Source organism: Elephantulus edwardii, unplaced genomic scaffold (genome assembly GCF_000299155.1).
Source record: "Elephantulus edwardii isolate Elephantulus edwardi_28Jun2011 unplaced genomic scaffold, EleEdw1.0 scaffold00012, whole genome shotgun sequence".
Taxonomy (NCBI): Eukaryota; Metazoa; Chordata; class Mammalia; order Macroscelidea; family Macroscelididae; genus Elephantulus; species Elephantulus edwardii.
This window is the reverse complement of record NW_006399762.1, coordinates 27,026,385-27,050,524: the sequence shown is the minus strand read 5'-3', so window position 1 is coordinate 27,050,524 and position 24,140 is coordinate 27,026,385. Positions and strand designations below refer to the sequence as shown.

At 39.9% G+C, this 24,140-nt stretch overlaps 1 protein-coding gene across 1 annotated transcript in view; it reads right to left on the bottom strand.

Annotated features, from left to right (window-relative positions):
- Positions 1–24,140, bottom strand: part of PAPSS1 (3'-phosphoadenosine 5'-phosphosulfate synthase 1) — a 168,553-nt gene that overhangs the window by 111,809 nt on the left and 32,604 nt on the right. The window contains exons 3-4 of the mRNA XM_006881106.1: positions 16,485–16,720; positions 12,555–12,693 (exon numbers count right to left, since the gene is read on the bottom strand). Of these exons, the coding sequence (XP_006881168.1) occupies positions 12,555–12,693; positions 16,485–16,720 (375 nt within the window). The remainder of the gene's footprint in view (positions 1–12,554; positions 12,694–16,484; positions 16,721–24,140) is intronic.

Genomic DNA, 24,140 nt, shown 5'->3' with positions numbered 1-24,140 from the left:
GATTTAAAATTAAGATTTTATTTTCTCTTTAAATGTAACTCCCTCTTCAAAGTAAACTCCTCCACTGCTTATGAAGAGAAAAGTACCAAGGGATCTGTGCATCTCAGTTTCTTCATAGGAACAGTTAGGACACACTTACTTAGTCGTGGGCAGGTACAAGGCTGTATTTGACCAGTTTTCGCTCCTCTTTTTTTTTTTTTATTTTGTGTGTGTGTACCGTCAAATCAGATCTGACTGGTACAGGAGGATATTGCACCTTCTTCTCCGGCAGAGCATCTGGTGGATTCGAACCATGTTCCTCTGGGATTGCAGTGCAGCTTCTTGCCACTAGGCCACCAGAGCTCCCCTAGTTTTCTCTCCTCTTAATATAAAAATTGAGACTGTCAATCTGTCTACTATATTAAGAATTAATAACCAATGGCTACAGTAAAACTTTGTGGCTTCCTTCAGATAACAAGTAGGCAAAACAAATACTATTAGTTTAAGCAAAATATAAACAGAAAAACTCAGTAGACAGGAAACCAAAAGATGGAATAGATTAAGAAAATCTGCTGTCAGGGACCTCTCCAGAGTATTGAAGAGCAATAACATCTGTTTAGAAACTTAGATGCGCCTGATCCAAACCATGGTCTTAGTAATTACTGGCCATGCACCAGAAAGCTAGATAATGACTAAGAAGAATCGATGCTTTTGAGTTATGATGCTGGAGAAGAGTACTGAACATGCCATGGACAGGTAAGAGAGCAAACAGGTCTGTTCTGGAGAAGGTGAACCTAGGCTGCTTCTTGGAGGTAAAGGTTCTGAAGCTCTCTCACATACTTTGGGCATGTTGCCAGGGGGCACTAGTCCTTGGAGGGAGAGCGCAGGAGAGGAAGACCCTGGATGAAATGGATTGACTCATTAAGTAACTTGAGTAATGGGGTGTCAGAGACAATAAAATTAGCTTACGACAGAGCAGGGATCAGAGCTGTTGAACATGGTGTTGAACCTGGTGACTCGACAGCACATAACAACAACTACTAAGTATATTACACAGAAGAAGAATTGATGCCTTTGATCTGTGGGGTTGGAGAAGAATGCTGAATATCCCACAGCCTGCCAAAAGAACAAAGATGTCTTTGAGAAGGTGCAACCAGAGTGCTCTGCGGAGGCAAAGATGGTGAGGCTTCGTCTCACACATTTTGAGCACGCTGCTAGGACAGTTTGGTTATTCCTTAGAGAAGACTATTATGCTTGAGAAGGTGGAGAAGTGGCAAGAGAGGAAAATCTTTGATGAGGTGGGTTGACACAGTGACTGTGACAACGGGCTTGAGTATGTCTGAGATTGTGAAAATGGCACTGGGTAGGACAGTGTTCAGATAGATCAGTTTTTCTTTGGGTTTCTATGCGTCACACTCAACTCAAAAGCACCTAACAATAACAACAGTTAAATATGTTGTTGTTTGTTGTTGTCATGTGCCATCGAGTCGCTTGCGACTCATAGCGACCCTATGTACAACAGCCCTATCTATCTTGTGCCTGCTCTATCTTGTGCCAATCTTATTGTCTCTGACACTCCCATCTCAATTATCCCAGTCACTGAATCAATCCACCTCATAGAGGGCCTTCCTCTCCTGCGCTGTCCCTCCACCCTCCCAAGCATGATGTCCCTCTCCAAGGACCGGTCTCTCCTCACCACCTGTCTAAAGTATGTTAGACGGAGCCTCAGAATCCTTGCCTCCAAGGAGCCACCCGGTTTAACCCTTTCCAGGACAAATCTGTTTGTTTTCCTAGCAGTCCATGGTATTCTCAATACTCTTCTCCATCACTACAGCTCAAAGGCATCAATTCTCCTTCTATCCTCCTTGGTCATTGTCCAACTCTCTGCTGCATAACAAGTGATTGCGAAGACCATGGCCTGTATCAGACGCACCTTAGTCTCCAGAGAGACACCATTGCTCTTCAGTACTTTGGAGAGGTCCCTAACAGCAGACTTTCCCATGGTAATGTGCCTTTTAATTTCCTGGCTGCTTGGTGCCAAGACTGTTGACTATGGAGCCAAGCAAACAGTTAAATATAATCAACGTAAATATTAACAACTAGATTTTCCATTGTATGTATACTATAATGTAACTGCCAGTAATAGAAGGACCTTACTACCTTTTCCCAAGGGGAGTGGGGCTCAATGACCTGAAGATAAAATGCTCCTATCTTACATTCTGACATTACTGTGCACATGAATCATTCAAAGGTTGCTTGACTGGCAATCCTTGGGTCATTCCTAGACTATGGATTAGAATAGAAAAAATTAATTTAAAATCATGATTTCAAGGAGCTCTGGTAGAGAAAATGGTAGTATGTTGGTGGGGGTGGTGATATCCAGTGCCTTCAGGTCAAGAATGACTCACCTTGACCCTATAAACAATGGATGTGAACCTGGTACCTGAGCCTACTATTACAGTCACTATGTCAATTCAACAGGTTGAGGTTCTTCTCTTTTGCAAACCCCTCACCTTTCCAAACTTTATGTCCTTTTCCAAAAACTGGTTCCACCTACCAAAATGAATAAAATATGAGATAAAACTTTAGCATCCTTTCTTTCAAGGAACACCTTGGCTGCACTTTCCCTACAAGACATTATTTGTTCTTTTGGCAGTTCATAGGATATTCAGTAGTCTTCTCCAACACCACAACTCAAAGACATAGATTAACTTTGTCTTTCTTACTCACTATCCAACTGTTGAGTGCATAATAAGAAACTGAAAAGACCATGACTTAAATCAGATGCACCTAAGTCTTTAAACTGACATCACTTCTCCTTAATACCTTGGAGAGGTCCATGACAGTAGACTTATCCAACGAAATACTCAACGCAAACTCTTTTGATTTCTCGACTGTTGGTAACAAGAATGTTGGCTGTAGATTTAAGAAGATAAAATCATTGACAATTTCAATCTTTTTACCATCTATTATGGATGCTGTCTACAGGACCAGTGGTGAGGATATCTGCCTTTACTGATGTTGAAATATAACCCTACTGAAGGCTGTTGCCTTTGATCATTTGTAGCAAGTGCTTCAAGTTCTCTTCACTTTCAGTAGTGAGTTGTGGTGCTAATTAAAATCATTATGTATTAGTGTCCCTTTTGTCAGGGTAACAGAAGTGGATGCTTCTTGGCTACCACTACTGAACATTTTTATTCAAAATTCTACAGAAGAACTCTTATAAAAACGGAGAGTGGGGAATAGAACAAAATTGCAAAATCTGGTGGCATCGAGACTTTCAAGAACTTTCAAGAATCACTCTGAGACTACTGCCCAGAGATACTCTTAAACCTTCAACCAAAAATATTCCCTGAAGTTTTAAATTAAAATCAAACAATAGCTAAGTTTAACTAATACACGAATGTCTGTTTTTTTGTTTGTTTTTTTTTAATGTGGCTTTTTTTCCCATTATTAATTTTAAAGAACATTTACAGAGATTCTGGATTTCCATTCATTCATTGTTGCACTTTTCTCCCTGCCAGCCCCTCCCCACCCCCCAGTTCACTCCTCTCTTTGAAAAAAGAAAAATTCCTTCATTGGTATACAATCCCTCCCCTGTCCCCTCCACCCACCCCGAGTACACTTCACGATGCAACCTTCATTCTGGTCTCCTGTGATAACCATAATACCAATTATTTATCGCCTTTAATCTGTTCTTTCCCTCATCTGTTTCAATACAGTATACATAATTTATCCAGTTTTTCTCAGTCTTACCCCAACCCTGATGTCAGTCCCATTCTACAACAGCAGCACTATGCAGTATTTGTCCCTCTGTGACTGAAATATTTCATTCAGCATAATGTCCTCCAGGAATGTCTGTTTTAAGCACTGTGATCTTTTAAGATCTATGAATATAAAGAGTAAATTGCCTACAGCAACTTAAGAGGGCAGCAAGTTTAGTTAAAAGAAAAAACTCAGAAAAGGAGAGTAAGAATAATTGCACAACTCAATGAATATAATCAATTGTTGCAAAATTGCGCACACAAAAACTGAAGTGGTGTATGTTCCACTGTGTATATTCCCAATAACAAAAAATAAAATCAATCATTAAAAAGAAGACAAGATACCACTGTATTTCTACAATATATGATACAAACGAAAAGTAACTCATTTCATTTAAGAGTCAAATGACGTACTAAACACAGAAAGAAATTCCTGCATTCCCAACAGTATTTGGTGGTTAAACCACAGTAAAATAACCTGGGTGAGGAGAAATAATTCTTGTTAGGATGATTCTTGGGTTTTTATTATTCTACAGATTCTCAAGCATGGCTACACACTGGCCTCACCAGTAACACTTAGTAGAGTATGATTTTCTTGGCACAGAGCACAACCTCAGCACTGGAAAATTTTTAACAACTGCTGTTGTCAGGTGTCACTGAATTAAGTATGACTCATAGCGACCATTTGAACAAGACACCTGAATCCTGTCCTATCCTGTGCCATCCTCATCATCTCTAGACACAGTTAAGCCCATTGTTGCAAGTACTGGTGCCAATTCATCTCATTGAGAGTCATCCCCTCTTTTGCCAATCCATCACCTTTTTAAACGATCTCCAAGCAAAACTAGCGGGCAGCAAAGTTCATGAATCTCTGGGTCAGAAGACTTGATTTCATAACAAGAAGTCCAAGAATTAGCTAACTTATCCCATATGTATCCCATATATTCTCTATACTGTGAGAAAAATACTTCTGTTTTAGTAGATAATAAAAAACTATTAGATTAATAATTCTGAAAATAACTTAGATATGAAATTGACAAGCCCATGCCTCAATTCATTAATTAGTAAACTCTATAAAGTAAATTCTGTAGAATGGTCTATAAAACCTGAAGTTCTTGAATATATTTTATCTTGCATGCCTTTGAATGTTCACCTTCTCAGTTCTACAATGACACTGATAGGAACTTGTTAAGTACCTTTTTAAGAATGAAATATTTTTAAAAATTAAACAATTTCTATGATCAAGAATCTATCAGCACATTGCGGGGTATGCTAGGGGCAGGGTGTGCACAGGGGAAGAAAATATGCAAAATTAATTAAAAAAAAAGAATTTATCATCATGCAAACTTAAACCTAAACTGAATAAGGAAAAAAAACCAACTATCTATCCAGAGCCATCAAGTCAAACCTTCACTCATGACGAACCTTCAGGACAGAGTACAACTGCCCCCAAGTGTTTCGAAAGCTGTAAATCTTAACAGGAACAACTGTCATAACTTTCTCCCACAGGGCAGTTAATGGGTTCAAACCACTAAAACGTTTCAGTTAGCAGCAAATACTTTAATCTCTGACCAAGGAACATTTTATCAATGAGTATTCAAAGGAATTTAGTAATGTTTGGTAAAGTGAAAAAGTAACAAAGAAAACTAGTCTAATATAAACACATTCACAGATACGGAATGCAAACTGTAAGTAATTCAAGGCCATTTTGGATGGGATCTTATTCATCTTTGTGTATCTACCACTTAACAAATATATAACATACTAGCAAAAGCACTGATAAATGTGTTGGCCAATGATAAATCTGAGTGGCAAGTACTTCCTGTGGCCATGCCAGGTATTATACTTTGAGTCACCTAATATGCTAATACCAAAAAAGCAAAAATAATCAAGAGACTGTCCCTGGTTACAAGCAGCTTCCTCCAAACTGACTGATAAATCGATTACCTTTATCAATCCACCCTCAGAAAAACTGCAAAGCACACTACAATTGAAAGATGTAATTCAGATTTCAGTATTCTATATATGTCATTTTGCTTCTTTTTACCAAACCTCTAAGTGACAAACACCCCCAAGAAAACACACACACACAGAAATACCAACAAACTACACAGCAACCCAAAATTAAAAGAGATAAACAGGTTTTCCTCCTTTTTCACAATTTTTTTAAGTCAGGCAGCCTGCTATTTCTGAGTCAAGAAAGTTTGAGGTTAATAGTTAAAAGAACTCACCTGCAGTGACTCTGATCAAGCCAAAATCTACAATTCCCAGAGCTCTTAGGCACTCCTAGCACATTTCTTGCTGGGAAAGTAAACAAAACTTATCTGCATAAATCCCTGTTCAATATTAACTAAGTAATCTATTTTCAATTTTCTTTCATTTTTAATTTTGGCATATCACTAGTCCATAGGGTGCTGCATTACTAACAGAAAGGCTAAACATCTCTGGCAGTTCAAATATACCAGAAATTCCAAGACAGATACATGGGTAATCTCTTCTCATTTGCAACTTCTGGAAGCCTGTGGAGGGTCAGCTAGGAGTCATTTCCAATATGAAATAATTTTCTGTTAACAATAATGTTGTTATTGTTGTTAGGTGTTCATAAGTTGACTAAGACTCACAGGGACCCTCAGGACAACAGACAGGAACTGTCTTGTGTCCCTTCCCATCCTCTTCCTCTTTGTCATACTCAAGCCCATGATTGCCATCAGCATGTCAATCCATCAGGCTGAGAGTCTTCCTCTCTTTCAGTGACCCTTTATCTATCCTTATTCATTGTCCAGCTCTCTGATGAATAGCAAGTGATTGAGAGGACAACCGTGGCCCGAATCAGGTGCAACTGAGTCTTCAAACTGACGTTACTGCTCTTCATCATTCTGGAGAGGTCCCTAACAGCAGACTTGTCCAATGCAATTCAACTATTTCCTGGCTGCTGGTATTAATGGTGCTCATTATTGATTCAAACAAGATGAAATCATTTAACAGCTTCAATTCTTTCTCCATCCATCATGATGTTGTTGGTTGTTCCTCGGTGGTGAAGACCTTTGTTTTCTAGATGTTGAAACGTAATCTATACCAAAGGCTGTAGTCCTTGATCTTCTATAGTAATTGCTTCATATCCTATTCACTTTCAGTAAAGTTAGATCATCTGTAGTTGTGTCAATAACACAGGATATTGATGAGTCTCCCTCCAATCCTGATGTCACATTTCAGAGTCCAGCTTCAAGTAGTATTCGCACAGCATACAGATTAAATAAGAATGGAGAGAAACGATACAACTCTGATGCACATCCTTCGTGTCTTTAAATATGCAGTGTTCCCGTGCTCCACTGGGACAATGTCTTCTAGATCTAGGTATCAATTTCATACAAACACAATTAAGCATTGGGTGATTCCCCTATCCAAGCATAGCATGCTTTTCCAAGGTCTGGCCTCTTGACTAACACCTGTGACAATACATTGCACTGTCCTTGTCTGCGAACTCCTGGCTTTACTTCCTCCAAGAAAGATTTGTTCTTTTAACAGTCCATGCTATGTTCAATACTCTGGCAATCCTAGGATCAAAAAGCATTAATTTTTCAGTCTTCTTTTTTCACTGTCCAACTTTTACATGCAGGTTTTGGACCAAGAGCACCTGAGTCTTTAAACTATCCTTGACCAGTCACATTTTAAGGAAACCAATTTTTCCCAAGACTTTTGATCTCCTGACTGCTGCTAACGTAGGTGCTGACTGTGAATCCAAGTAAAATGAAATCATTGATAATTTCAATCTTTTCTCCATCATACATGGTGCTGTCTATTGGCCCACTTATGATGATACTGAAGGCTGAAGTCTTTGATCTTCTCCAATTAATGCTTTGAGTCCTTGTCATTTTTATCCAGCAAGATTGTGTCATCTGTACAGGACAAGTTATTAATGAGACTTTTTCCATTCCTGATGCCACAAGTTCCTTCATATACACTGAGGTTTCCTTCACTTGAATTTCTCAAATTAATTACTCAGCATACAGGTTTAATATGTATTGAGAAATGAAACCAACACTGGTACACACTTTTCCTGATTTTAAATCATGCAGTATTATTCCCTTGTTCTGTGTGTTTAAACAACTGCTTTTTAAATGCCAATCAAATGTATCCGCACAATCAATAAAACCCAAATGGAACATCTTTCTGCATTCAGCCATGATCCACTTAACATTAGCCATGATCTCTTGTTCCTCAGCTTCTTCTGAATCTAATTTGAATTGTTGGTAGGTTTCTGTGGATGTACTCCTCTAGTTTGTTTGGTTTTTTAAAATAATCTTCAACAAGATTTTGCTTGTATATATTATTTCATAATTTCCACACTGTTGGATCACCTTTTTATTTTAAAATGGGCAAACATTCTAACCTCTTCCAGTCAGTCGCCAAGTAGTATCTTTCAAATTCCTTGGTATAAACAGTTGGTGGTGGTGGTTGTTTGTTGTTGTTAGGTGCCACTGAGTCAACTATGATTCAGTGATCCAATGAACAACAGATCTGAAGCCTGTCCTATCGTGTACCATCCTCGCAATCTCTGAAATACTTGAGCCCACTGCTGAAATCACTGTGTCAATCACCTGGCTGAAGGTCTTCTTTCTTTTCATCGACCTTCTTCCTTTCCAAACATGATGTCCTTCCCCAAGGAATAGCTTCTCCTAATAACAATCAACACTCTCAGCACCAGCAGTCAGGAAATCAAAAGATGAACTGCACTGGGAAAATCTTCTGTCAGAGATTTCTCCAGGGTACTGCGAAGCAATGATATCAGTCTAGAGACAAGTTGTTGTTGTTATTATGTGCCATCAAGTCGCCTGTGACTAGTAGCGACCCTATGTACAACAGCCCTAAACTCTGTCCTATACTGTACCAATATCACCATCTCCGACACACCTACCCCCATTATCCCAGTCACTGAATCAAAACATCTCATTGAGGGTCTTCCTCTCCTGAGCTGTCCCTTCACCCTCCCAAGCATAATGTCCCTCTCCAAGGACTGGTCCCTCCTTGCAACATGTTCAAAGTATGTCAGACGAAGCTTCAGAATCCTTGCCTCCAAGGAGCAGCCCGGCTTCACCCTCTCTCTCCAGGCCAAACTTGTTCATTTTCTTAGTAGTCTATGGTATATTCAATACTCTTCTCCAATACCACAGCTCAAAGGCATCAATTTTCCTTTTATCCTCCCTAGTCATTGTCCAGATCCCTGATGGATAGCAAGTGATTGCAAAGACCATGGCCTGTATCAGGCACACCTTAGTCTCCAGACTGACATCACTGCACTTCAGCACTTTAAAGAGGTCTCTAACTTTCCATCGCAATACACCTTTTAATTTCTTGGCTGCTGGTGCCAAGAGTGTTGACTGAGGATCCAAGTAAACCAAAACTATGAACAATATCAATCACTTCACCATCCATCCTGATGTTGCCAATTGGCCCAGTGCTGAGAATCTTTGTTTTCTTGATATTGAGTCTCAATCCATACTGAAGACTACAGTCTTTGACCTTCCACAGCAAGTGCTTCAGATCCTCCTCAGTTTCAGCAAGCAGGGTTGTGTCATCTGCATAACGCAGATTGTTGATGATTCTTCCTCCAATCCTGAAGCCACATTTCTCCTCATAGAGCCCAGCCTCCCAGATAATCTGTTCTGCATAATATTGAAAAGGTATGAAGAAAGGATGCAACCCTGGTGTACACCCTTCCCAATTTTGAGCCATGCAGTGTTTGCTTGCTCTGTTCTGACGACTGCCTTCTGGTCCAAGTGTAGGTTTCGCATTAGTACCATCAAGTGTTCTGGGATTCCCATTCTTCTCAGAGTTAGCCAGTTTGTTATGATCCACACAGTCAAATGTCTTTGCATAATCAATGAAACAAAGATAGACATTCTTCTGGTACTCCCTGCTTTCAGCCAAGATCCATTAGTTAAAATATCTCTAGTACCATGACCCCATCTAAACCCAGCCTGCATTTCTGTAGTTCTCTGTTGATGTGCTATTCTAGTCATTTTTGGATAATTTTCAGCGGAATTTTGCTTGCATATGATATTAATGATATTGTTCAATAATTTCCACACTCTATGGGATCACCCTTTTTTGGAATGGAAACAAATAAAGATCTCTTGTAGTCAGTTGTCAGAGATCTCTCCAGGGTACTGAGAAGCAACGATATCAGTCTAGAGATAAAGGTGCATCCAATCAAGGCCATGGTCTACGCAATTACTTGCTATGCATCAGAGAGCTGAATATTGACTAAGGATGACAGAAGAATCGATGCATTCAAATTGTAGTGCTGCAGAAGAGTTTTGAACATACCGTGGACCACCAAGAAAACAAGCAAGTCTGTGTTGGAGAGGGTGAAATCAAGTTTTTACTTAAAGGCTAGGATTCTGAAGTTCCGTCTCACATACACTGGGCTTGTGGCGAGGAAGGAACAATCCTTGGAGAAGGACATCATGCTTGGAAGGATGGAAGGACAGTACAGGAGAGGTAGACCCCAGATAAGATAGATTGATACAGTAACTGAAGCAATGGGGATTGGTGCATGAGAATTTGTGAGACTGTCTCAGGACAGTGCAGGCTTCAGAGCTGCTGTACATAGGGTCGCTATGGGTCACAGGTGACTGGACAGCACATAATAACTACAACAACAACATACTTAAATTTTGTGAGACAAAGAAGTTTCACTATCCTTGCCTCTTGCCTCTAAGGAGCACTTTGGACACACTGGGTTTTTTGGCAGTCCATGGGATATTTGGTACTCTTCTCTAACACTACAACTTAAAGGCATCAATTCTTCTTTTGTCATCCTTATTCACTGTTCAGATCTCATACACATAGCAAGTTATTAGAAAGTCGGTGGCTTCCAGCATGCACCCCTGAGTCTTCAAACTGACATCCCTGCCCTTAAATAATTTGGAGAGGTCCCTGATAGCATCTCCTGATCTCCTGACTTTTAGATCCATGTAAGATGAAGTCATTGACAATTACAGTCTAATGGTGAGGATTTTTTGTCTTCTTCAGTTTGAGATGCAATCCATTTTGAAAGCTATAGCCTTTCTATAGTCTTTGATCTTCTGTAGTAAATGTTTCAAGTCCCTTTCACTTTCAGCAAGCAATGTTGTGTCATCTGCCTAACACAGGTTGTTGATGAGTCTTCCTCCAACACTGATGCCAAATTCTTCTTCATAGAGTGGTATAACTGGTGGTGTTGGTGTTAGGTGCTGTCAAGTTGAGTACAACTCATAGCAATCCCATGAATAGCAGATATGCACTCTGTCCTATACTGTACCATATTCACAATTTCTGAAGCCATTGCTGCCGTGACTGTGTCAATTCATCTTGCTGAAGGTCTTCCTCTCTTTTCCACCCCTCTACCTTTTCAAGCATAATGTCCCTCTCTCCAAGGAATAGCCTTTCCTAGCAATATGCCCAAAATATGTGAGATGAAGGTTCATCATCCTTGCCTCCAAGGCACCTTCTCCAAGACAAGTCTTTGTTCTTTTGGCAGTCCATGAGATATTCAGTACTCTTTGCCATCATCCAAAGGCTTACATTCTTCTATCACCCTTATTCATGGTCCAGCTCTCATCAGCACAGCAAGTTACTGAAAAAGACTATGGCCTTAATCAGACACATCTTACTCCTCTGACATGACTCCTCCTCCAAAATTTGAAAGTCCCTGACGGCACACTTTCCTAGTGTAATACGTCTCCTGATCTCCTAACTGCTGGTACCAACGGTATCAACTGTGGATCCAAGTAGAATGAAATCGTTGACAGTTTCAATTCTTCCCCATCTATCCTGATGTTGTTTATCCGTCCAGTGGTGAGAATTATTTTCTTGACAATGAGATACAAGACTGGTAATTACACATGTATAATTGTTGTTATCAGTTGTCTTCAAATTGGCCCCAATTCATGGTGACCTCATACTCAAAAAATGGAAACCCTGTCCAGTCCTGCACCATCCCTATGATCAGCTATAAACTGAACTTCTGTGATCCATAATGTTTTCATTGGCTGATTTTTGTAGGTAGACCACTATGCCTTTCATTCTAGTCTTTATCTAGAACCCCAATAAAACCTCCCCAGCATCATAGAAACACACAAGCTTCCAATGACAGAAAAAGTGGTAAATGTGCTTGAGGTGCACTGACCAGGAACAGAACCTGAGTCTCCTACACTGAAGATAGAAGGTCTAACACGGAACCACCAACATCTCATTAACAATTACAGAATAGGACTTAACGTCAAAGGACATGTGAGTGATGAACAGTACCTTAAAAACAAGGTTTGATGGGATCAGTGATATGCTATTTCAGCCTAATTTAACAAACGTGAATAGGAGACTACTACAAGTACTGTGAGACCAAGTTAAGCATGACCTTGACCTTGTCCTCAACTTATTTAAAATTCAGGATTCTTTTCCCACCCAAAGGCTATAACACTTTCTGTACTTTCACTGAAATAAAATGAAAGTAGGGGTATACACGACAATTAATATTCAACCAATGTCAGTCCCGAAATATATTAGGTAAGATTGCACCAATCGCCTAAGATCCCACCTTCTAAAACTCAGCCTTGTGATAGGATTCCATCATTCACACATTCCATCAGAAAATATTCATTTAGCCCACAAGGGCAGGCACCGTGCTAGGTCTGACATACAACAGATCCAGTTTCTGTTCTCATGATAACTCCAAGTCATATGGCCTCATTCATCTAGAAGAGATGCTTGGTCCCAGATACGGTAAGAGAAAAAGCAAAGCACAGGAAAACTAGAAATAGAAATACTTACCTTTTATTTCTCCAGCCCTTGCTTTTTTGTACAGTCCTTTGACATCTCTCTGTTCACAAACATGCAAAGGAGCATCAACAAATACTTCAAAAAATGGTAAACTTGCACCTTCATGAATTTGCCTTGCATTGTTCCGATCCTTTTAAAAAAGAGACAGAAACAGAAGAGAGACATAATTTTAAAAACCATCTCATAAATTGACCCAAATCCACTGCTGCATAGTGGCCTTCCATCAGTTTCAGGATGCAAATCTGTCTTTATGGTGGGAGACTGGCCATCTTGACTTGACTGATGGTCCCTCTTGTAAGAACAGATTACCCAAAGTGAGTGGGAGATTCAAACTACCAACTTCTTGGATAGCAGGGCAACACACTACATGTCATACCATTAAGTCTCCTTATGTGAATTAATGTACTATTTAAAATCAAGGGAGAGTTCAGATCTGTTTTTCACGGGATCACTATGATGCACTCACAACTTGACTGCACCAAATCATAACTATGGGAGAAAGATGGGAAATTCCATGCAATTTACAGTCTGCTGGTGGCAGGTTAGCTCTGGGTCAGTTCTGATTCCAAGGTTCAAAAACAACATAATAATATCAAGCAAGTAATGATAAATTTCCCATGTTGTTGTTGTTATGTACCATTAAGTCACCTGTGACTCAAAGCAGCAACAGTTCTGAAGCCTGCCCTGTCCTGAGCCATTCTCCCCGACTCTGACACACCGATCCCTGTTGCACCAGTTACAGAATCAATCCATCTCTTGTGGGGTCTTCCTCTCCTTTCGGGTCACTCCACCCTTCCAAGCATGATGCCCCTCCTAGCTATGTCTCAAAGTATGTAAGATGGAGCTTCAAAATTGTAGTCTCCAAGGAGAAACTTGGTTTCATCCTCTCCAAGATACACCTATCTGTTTTCTTGGCAGTCCATGGTATGGTCAAGATTCTTATCCAGCACCACAATTCAAAGACATCAATTATTCTTCTGCCATCCTTAGTCATTGTCCAGCGATCTGATGCATAGCAAGTAATTGTGAAGACCATGGCCTGGATCAGGAACACCTTAGTCTCTAGACTGACAGCATTGCTTCTTGGTACTCAGAAAGGTCCCTGACCACAGATTTTCCCAGTGCGTTTTGTCTTTTGATATCCTGACTGCTGGTGCCAAGAGTGTTGACTGTGGAGTTGAGCAAGCTGTAATTGCTAACAACCTCAATCTCTTCTCCATCTATCATGGTGCTGCCAATTGGTCCAGTGGTGAGAATCCTTGTCTTCTCAATGCTGAGCCTCAATCCATATTGAAGACTACAGTCTTTGACCTTCTGCAGCAAGCACTTCAAGTTCTCTTCAGTTCCAGAAAACAAGGTTGTGTCATCTGCATAACAAAGGTTGTTGATGAGTCTTCCTCCAATACTGCTGCCACAATCCTTTTCAGAAAGCCCAGCTTCCTGAATGATGGGTTCTGCATTATAGATTGAAACAGCAAAAGGGCAGGATGCATTCCCTGACACACCCTTTCCTGATTTTGAACCATGTAGTATTTCTTTGCTCTGTTCTAAGGACTACTTCAGGCAAATTTTAAATTTAATAAAAAAGACCAAAAAAAAAAAAAAAAAACCCGAAACCAAGAAGCAGGCTCAGTTTGTTCTGTTTTATTAAACAATACATTTTTAAAATGGAATGATGGGAGTGTTATGAAAGGAACTGGACACAAATTTTCAATCCAGTTTTATGGGGAACCTGATTTATGGTCCATCTTGAATGTGAAAGTCAACAGACTTTCATCCAACACCATGTACAACTAAAGCAGGAGCTGCCATGAAAGCAAATTCACAAAAGTGGTCAATTTACAACCTCAAACACATCTGCCTTTATCCCTCAGTCCACACTCTCCCCACTCTATCCTCTGAAACACTGCTGAGTTTGTAAGTCAAATTCTTCTTCTCTTCTTGGCTGATACTAGATACTTCTTTGAAGGTGTCACTTATCTTGCAGTTCTCAAATGCAAGAGCCACATTCCTATCCTATATCAAGTGGCTAAAAAGGCAATACAAAGAACCCTGGTTGTGTATCAGATTGCTAATCAAAAGGCCCACAGGTCAAATACACTAGCCAAAGACTTTCTTCTCATTAAGATTTACTGCCTTGGAAACCCAATGGAGGTTATCAGTTAGATACCAACTTGAAAACAGTGGGTAGTAGCTGCTGATGTTAAGTGATACTGAGTCAACCAACTCACAGTGACTCTGTGTACAACAAATCAAAACCTTGCACAAGGCAGCACCATCCTCACAATCTCCACTGTGCTCAAGCCCATCATTAGAGTATAATAGTGGGTTAAATGACAGTACCTTTTCAAAGTTTGTCTTTGCAACTTCTATGACTTTTCCCACTAAGTTCATTCAAGTATTTGCCCCAGTTCTTCTGACAAATTATGTCTTACCATTCCTACCAGATGATCTGACTTCTTTCAATGCCTTTGAGTTGAGTTGTGGTGCTAGACAAGAGTCTTGAACATACCACAGAACACCAAGAAAACAAACAGGTCTCTCTTAGAGTGAAACCAAGTTTCTCCTTGGAGGCTAGAATTCTGAAGCACTGTTTCACATACTTTGGGCACGTGGTTGTGAGAGACCGGTCCTTGGAGAAGGAAAGCATGATCAGAAGGGTGGATGGAAAGCACAGGAAAGGAAGACCCCAGATGAGATGGATTGATACAGTAACTGGGGCAATGGGGTAAGGTGTATTAGAGCCAGTGAGACTGACTCAGGACAGGTCAGGCTGCAGAGCTGTTGTACATAGGATCGCTATGAGTCACAGGTGACGTGATGGCACACAACAACATTAGGTCTCTGGTGGCTTAGTGCTAAGAAACTATGCTGCCAACACAACCTATCTATAGCATTTCTCTATTAGAATCCAGAAACTACTGTCTGCAGAAGAAAGCAGTGGACAGTCCCCAGCTCATTCTCTTGTAGGCAAGGGAAGGGTTAACTCTGCAGGGCTGAGTTGCTCTAGCCCTGCACATTCCAGGTCACTGACCAATTCCAATGAGGTAACTGAGCCAGTGGAGTATTCTGTGCTTTTGTACGCCTGAGACCTTGGATCATGCTTGTACTGTACCAGTTTGATCAGATAAGCTGTCACAGTAATATGAATTGTGGTGAGAGAAATTTGCTCAAAGGGAAAATGGCAAAGGAATGGCTGGAGTAACTAACATGGGCACTGCAAACCAACATGACTGAGTTCCAATAAAATTCCCAGACACAAAGCTTCTCTTAAAGGCAACATGACAGAAGTACTGTCATACACCATTGCTAGGAGAATTAAGGACGTGCCAGTTGAACTCTACTGTGAGGGGGAAGCTTACACGTGATTTCTCCTAGATTTTGCCCCCTGTGCTTTTTCCTTTTGCTAATTTTAATCTATATCCTTTTGCTATAATAAACCATTCCTGTAAACTACTAATATTCAGGAGTTCTTGGGGATTCCAGACACATGGAACCTTTGCCAAACATTCTAGTTTCTCTTCCCCCACATTCATCCTCCATAACAATCATACCACACTGCCTACAGTTCTCCAAAAGAATGCATTCTGACACAGCCAAGCCTTTTACAACCACTGTACTATGTCCTCTGTATGAAATAGCTTCCTCATTTCAAAGCGCTTTCCATTCATCTTTCATGATTCAATGCAAGCAGCACCTCTGCTGTGACTTTTGCACAACCTCAGGCTATGTCATTTACCCTGTCAGGTTAGTTCAGAAAGTCACTTCCAGGGCAGAAATATTTTACGTTTCTATTACTTTATTTTCACTTGGAACTAGCCAGTGAAGACATATCAGAGTTTTTTTGGTTTGTTTGCTCTGCCTGATACCATATTTTCAATAAATGTAATCACAAGAGCAATGACGCAGAAAAGCACATACCTGAGTATAAGGTGATATAAAACTGGTAATGCACACTAGCCCAGCATCTGCAAACAGCTTAGCAACTTCCGCAACGCGTCGGACATTCTCTTCTCTGTCTTCAGGACTAAAGCCAAGATTTTTATTGAGACCCTGACGAATGTTGTCACCATCCAAAGTGTAGCACGGGATACCATGGCAAACCAAGTATTCCTCCAAAGCCATGCTCACTGTGGTCTTCCCTGCTCCAGATAATCCTAAATTAAATAGTCCAGACAGATTTTATAGGCAAGGTGAGAAGGGTAATTGTTTAAAAATAAGTCTCTTAATTACAAGTTAATGTACTTTCACAGCAGTCTCTCAATAATATTCTTACTATTACCCTACATAAAATTACCTTCTACCTAAGAAAACATCTACAGTTAAAATATAGTATGATGTGTTTTTAATAATATATATCTATACCAAAGAGCATCCTTAAAATCATCATGTAACAAAGGTTTTAACTAATTTTAACATGAGATGTAGTTGGAGGGAAGATATTTACTTTGTCTTATTACGCTTACTATAAAATTGCACACAAAATTTTAAACTAAAGGTATATGTCTAAATATACATGAAATTACCTACCCTTCAACATTTCTAACAGAAATTTAGAGTAAATAAAAAGCCAAAATATGAAACAGTATACCATGTCTCATACAGGCCATGGTCTTTGCAATCACTTGTTATGCATCAGAGAGTTGGACAATGACCAAGGAGGATACAAGGAGAATTGATGCCTTTGAGCTGTGGTGCTGAAAAAGAGTATTGAGAGTACCATGAACTGCTAGGAAAACAAACAGATTCATCCTGGAAAGGGGTAAACCAGGTGGCTCCTTGGAGGCAAGGATTCTGAAGCTTCGTCTAACATACTTTGGACATGTTGTAAGAAGAGACCGGTCCTTGGAGAAGAACATCATGCCTGGGAGGGTGGAGGGACAGTGCAGGAGGGGAAGGCCCTCTATGAGGTGGATTGATTCAGTGACTTGGGTAATTGGGATGGGTGTGTCAGAGACAGTGCAATTGGCACAGGACAGAGCAGAGTTTAGGGTTGTTGTACACAGGGTCGCTATGAGTCGCAAGTGACTCAACGGCACATAACAACAACAACATACCAAGTAACTTCTGAAACGCAGGACCACCACTTCTAATAAGTCCACCATGACCGAGATGTCTGAGAGTCCCATGTATCATTTACTGTAAAAGAATATCCACGTTTCAACTCACCCACCTCTACCAATGATGTTTACCCACAGAACATAAGCCTGCAATGATATCTACAACTTTGGTAAATAAGTAGTAACATTTATAACCAAGACAGGTATAAAGCAAGAAATAAAATACTGAATTCTAGTATAATGAATCGAGAAGAGCTTTTGGGACCTTCATTTGCTGGTGGGCACAACACAAAAGGAGGGGGGAAATTATCAAATATCCATTAATAATAGAGAGTGTAAGTGTAGAAAAATTTAAAATGGTCGAAATTAAATGAGTGACATAAAGACCATTATCTTAGGCATTAGTGAGCTGAAATGGACGTGTATTGACCACTCTGAATCAAACTATCACAGAATCTACTATGCAGGAATGATAAACTGAATAGCAGAGCTGAATTCAGCATCAAAAAGAATATCACAAGATCTATATTGAAATAGTATACTGTCAGTGACAGGATAATGTCTACAGGCCTACAAGAAAAAACACTTAGTATGACTCATACTCAGCTTAGATCACCAACCACTACTGTCATTGACTGAAGATTTTTACCAAATTCTGCAGTCAGAAATTAAGCATATATGCAATAAAGATTCAGTGATACTTGGTGATAACTGGAAAGGAAAGCTAGAAACAAGGATGAGCAGATGAAGTGTGGCCTTAGTGAGAGAAATTATATTGGAGATTGCGTAACAGATTTTGCAAGAACAATAATTTCTCTCATCATAAATATCTTTAAAAGAAAAAATACAAAAATGACCATCCATGTGTACATCAAGGGGGAGCTCTGGTGGCCTAGTGGCAAGAAGCTGCAACTACAATCCCAGAGGTGCACAGTTCGAATCCACCAAATGCTCTGCCGGGGAAGGAGGGGCAATCTTCTCCTGTACCAGTCAGATCTGATTTGACGGTATACGCAAACAAAAATAATAAAATTTAAAAAAAAAAAACCATGTGTACATCAAAAGATGCCATACACAGGAATAATATTGACTATATCTCTCTAAAGAGATGATAAAGAAGTTTAAGATCATCAATTACAGCAAGACAACAGGTCAACTGCATAACAGACTGTAAATTATTCATAGGAAAGTTCAGGTTAAAAGTGAATAAATTAAAACAAGTCCACAAGAACCAAAACACAAACTTTTGAGTATATCCCCCCTCAATCTGGAGACCAATTCAAGAGCTGATTGGATGTGCTGAAAACTAAACACCAAATATCAAAAGAAATGCTGTAAGATGAAATATCAAAACTTTTTACATAATAAAAACATCCTAAATTATAACAGAAGTCTTTTTAAAAGGCACATACATGAACATATATCACATATATGAGTGTATTTTTACATATATGTGCAATTGGAAACAAGGGAAGAAGATATTGAGAAATGAATTAACGATATACAAGATTTCACTGAGCTCATCACAGAAACCACAAAGAAACAAATTAAACCAGCTGGAGACAACAGATAATGCAAGAAAGACAATCCAAATAAGATAAAGATAACGGATACTTGAAGGAAAAAAAATTATATAAATTTAAAAAAATATCTAAAATATAATCAAAAGGGCCAAACTCGCTCAGCATTTCTTAAGCTCAAGGAGGTGAAGAACAAATTCAAACCTCGAATCGCTATAATCAAGGATGCTTTAGGCACAATATTAAGTGATCCAGGAAGTATTAAAAGAAGATGGAAAGAATATACTGGGTCACTGTATCGAAAGGAATTGGCAGACACAGAAGAATGTCATGAAACAACATATGAGCAAGAGCCTAAGATGATAAAGAAGCAGCTCAGGCTGCTTTGAAGGAAATGGCAAAAAATAAGGCCCCAGGAATAGATGGTATACCAATTGACATATTTCAGCTAACAGATGCTGCCCTGGACGTGCCCACCAAGTTGTGCCAAGAAATCTGGAGAACAACCACGTGGCCAACTGACTGAAAGAGATCTATAATTGTTCCCATCTCAAAGAAAGGTGACCAAACAGAGTGTGGAAACTACAGAACAATATCACTGATTTCCCATGCAAGCAAGATTCTACTGAAGATTATCCAAAAACGAGTGGAACAGCACATCAGCAGAGAACTGCCAGAAATCCAGGCCGGGTTTAGAAGGAGTCATGGTACTAGGGATATTGTAGCTGATGTTAGATGGATCTTAGCTGAAAGCAGGGAATACCAGAGGAAATGTCTGTGTTTCATTGACTATGCAAAGGCATTTGACTGCGTGGATCATAACAAATTGTGGCTGATTCTGAGAAGAATGGGAATCCCAGAACACTTGATCGTGCCAATGAGAAACCTATACTTGGACCAAGAGGCAGTAGTCAGAACAGAGCAAGGGAACACTGCATGGTTCAAAATTGGAAAGGGCGTACACCAGGGATGTGTCCTGTCTCCATACCTTTTCAACCTGTATGAAGAATAGATTATCCGGGAGGCTGGGCTCTATGAGGAGAAATGTGGGGTCAAGATTGGTGAAAGATATATCAACAATCTGCATTATACAGACAACACAACCCTGCTTGCTGAAACTGAGGAGGACCTGAAGTGATTGCTGCAGAGGGTCAAGGACTGCAGCCTCCAATATGGATTGAAGCTCAATGTCAAGAAGACAAAGATCCTCACCACTGGACCAATTGGCAGCATCAGGATGGATGGTGAAGAGATTGAGATTGTTTACCGCTTTAGTCTGCTTAGCTCCACAGTCAACACTCTTGGCACCAGTAGCCAGGAAATTAAAAGGCGTATCGCCATGGGAAAGTCTGCTGTTAGGGACCTCTCCAAAGTACTGAAGAGCAATGGTGTCTCTCTGGAGACTAAGGTGCCTCTGATACAATCCATGGTCTTTGCTGTCACTTGTTAAGCATCAGAAAGTTGGACAATGACCAAAGAGGATAGAAGGAGAATTGATGCCTTTGAGCTGTGGTGCTAGAGAAGAGTACTGACTGCTAGGAAAACAAACAGATTGATCCTGGAAAGGGTTAAACTGGGCAGTTCCATGGAGGAAGGATTCTGAGGATCCGTCTAATATACTTTGGACATGTTGTTAGAAGAGACCAGTCCTTGGAGAAGGACAGGCTGGGAGGGTGGAGAGACAGCGCAGGAGGGGAAGGCCCTCTATAAGGTGGACTGATTCACTGACTGGGGTAATCGGGATGGGAGTGTCAGAGACAGTGCAATTGGCTGTTGTACAGAGCGTCACTATGAGTCTCAAGTGACTTGACAGCACATAACAACAACAACAACAACAATAACATAATCTGAGAAAAAAGGAAACTATGTTCTGAGACAATGGTATAAAAACCTCTCAACCATGATAGGTTCTAGTTACATTACCAAACTGCAACAAAATGGAAAAACCCTTGACCTCCATTTGGAGCACTGCTAGAAAGAACCACCAGCAAAATCTACCATGACTTCCTCTGGAGAAAAAAGCAGAGCAATTTCCTCTTATGCAATTTACAATCTCCAAAATACAACTGAAGTGTCAGCTATGATCCATTCCAGCTCACCTGCAACAATTTCGACTTCTGATAATAGACTTGACAATATAATTAACAAGCAGATATAATCACTATACTAGATCACTGCATACATTAGGGGAATACATGTTCTTTGAAAATACATATGAAATATTTATGATAATTTTTTATATACTCAAATGTACCAAAACTCCTGTCAGGCAGTATTTTAAGGATCTTTAGTGATAATATAAAAGAAAATATCCCATGTTTTTGTTTTTTTTTTAAAATATCCCATGTTCAAAGAAAGGATATGTCAGTATCTTACCGGTGTCAGTTCTCTACAAAATTAAGCTGCAGGTACAAAGCAATCCATAATAAACCCAGTGTAACTTTTTTAGGCTGATTATAAAATGTGTATAGTAAAGTAAAGAGGTTTTAAAAAAAAGAAAAATCTCTTGAAGATAAAAAAGGCTTACTATCCTAGATGGGAGCTCTGGTGGCTTAGTGGCAAGAATATATGCTGCAATCCTGAAGACACACAGTTCAAGGTCACCAGCTGCTCCTCAGGAAAAGGATGGGCAATCTCCTCTCGTGCAATTAACTGCCTCTGAAAACCGGCTGAAGGGTCAGCTCTGGGTCAGTTCAATGGTGTACAACAACAAAATAACAGATGGAGGCAGGAGTGGCATCCACTTCCCAAACAACATGCCTTCAGAAACTCTACGAACTTTGATAAATGTCAATAGTTGTAGAGCGGCTTCAGGCCTTTTGTTCTTAGGGTTGCTATGAGTCGTGCTTGGCTCGAAGGAAAACAACAAGAACAATATACTAGACTGATAAGACTAATTACTAAAGCACATTTATTAAAATATTATGGTAGTCAGGAGTGGCTTCTACTTCCTAAATAAAATGCCTCTGGAAACTCTATGAACTTTGGTAAATGTTAATAGTTGTAGAGGGGCTTTAGGTCTTTTGTTCACAGGGCCTGAGTCGTGCTCACCTCAAAGGCAATCAACAACAACAACAAATAGAGGACTAGACAAAGAAATATGACAGAAATTAAAATATAAATCTACTGAGACATTAGGTTTCAAGAGAGAAAACACCATCAGGTTGTAAGGTTAGGTTAGTGGACTTAAAGAAGAAATCAGAGAGAATGAAAGAATGCTTAATGCAGCTTTATTAAAGGGGGGGAAAGAGAGCTCCCAGCTGAGTTCCTCATCCTGGAGAGGCAGAATGGGAAGTCACACTGTGAACTTACTGGGGAGGATTTTTATAAAGAGTCTTTAGGAAGAACATTCCATTCTGATTTATGAGCCACCTGCTAGCTCAGCTAGACAAGCAAGGCCATTTGCTCTTCTTATCAGCAGCAGAGAAGGCTATCAGCATTTGAGTTCTGAATTCTTCATTCTTCTCTTTGGCCCCTTTTGCCCAGACTAACACAGGTGAGACACTCACTCTTCCCCAGAGCCAGCACTTCCAGGTATGTGCAGAGGAGACAAGGGACTGAAATTCCTCTGGAGAATGGCCCCTCCACTTGGAGATCCCTGCTATCAGTGCAGGGACCAAATAGGACAAAAGAGTTTGGAACAGAGAGCTAGATGTAAGGGAAAGACTTTCTCAGAGAGCACAATAAGCTTTGAGACATAGAGCTGATTTGATATCCCTCCTGTATGGAAAATGCTCCAGTGGAGCACCTGGTCTCGCACTACTCAGGCACTACACAAACAAAGGAGGGTAAGACAGTTTGGGAGAGGGGACTTCAGTAAAGCAAGATTCCTGCAGGGCTGTGGTGCAGAACAGACCGAACCTGAAAGACTTTGAGCAAATTTCCAAAAGAGGATTTTCAGTGGAATGAGTGGCTCATCCCATAAACTGAATATTTTAATCAGGCAACTAATCAATAAAAGACTAAAGATAAGAACTGCCAAAAATATACACAGAACCAAACTTCACATAATGTCAAGAAAGCAGCAGGGCAGCTTCAAACATTGTGAAAAAACAAATTAAGCCTTCTCAAAAAAAAAAAAAATAATGGCCAAGAATACTGTAGATCCAATGAATACTCGGAAGTCAGAAAGGCAGAAGATATGGAGGCATTCAAATAGCTACAGAACAAGGCACAAATGATGGAACAAACAATGGAACCCGGAAATAAGAGAAATATACTAGAGGTAAAGAACCAGAAGAAATATAGTGATGTGAAGTTATTTGAACAGATACAGAAGAAGGTGCAAATGATGGAAAAACAATGGAAGCCAGTAAGAAAACGAATACTCCAAAGACAGGGAGCCAGAAGAAACATACCAATGAAGAGGAACTTGCACAACTATGAAATAAAAGGCAAAGTATGAAAGAAAAAATTGACTATCAATAAAGAGAGACAAGAACTTAAGAAATCATCACAAGTCAGAGATGATACAGCAAACACAATATTGAAACAACAGAAATGCATGAAAATGCAACTCCTAGCTCTAAGAGAGATGCAAATCAAAACAACTATGAGATATCATCTCACTCCAGTAAGAATGACCCAGGTATTCCACTACTTGGAATATATCCTGAGAATATGAGAACTGAGGCACAAATGGAAATTTGTACACCACTATTCATAGCAGCATTATTCACCATCACAAGAACACGGAAACAGCCCAAACGTCCAACCACAAGCAAATGGATAGAGAAATAATGGTACATTCACACAGTGGAATACTACGTAGCACACAGGAACAATGATTTTGTAAATTATTACCTAACTTGGGAGGAAGTGGAGAGTATGACACTGAGTGAATTAACTCAGTCCCACAAGGATAAATACTGTTTAAGACCATTATTGTAGAATAATGTATTGTAGAAATAAGGAACCAGGAGGGGTGGGAATCAGAGGGATGTGGCTATACAGAGGGAGGGGGAGTTAATCACTGAGTTAGAGAACTTGATGGGGGG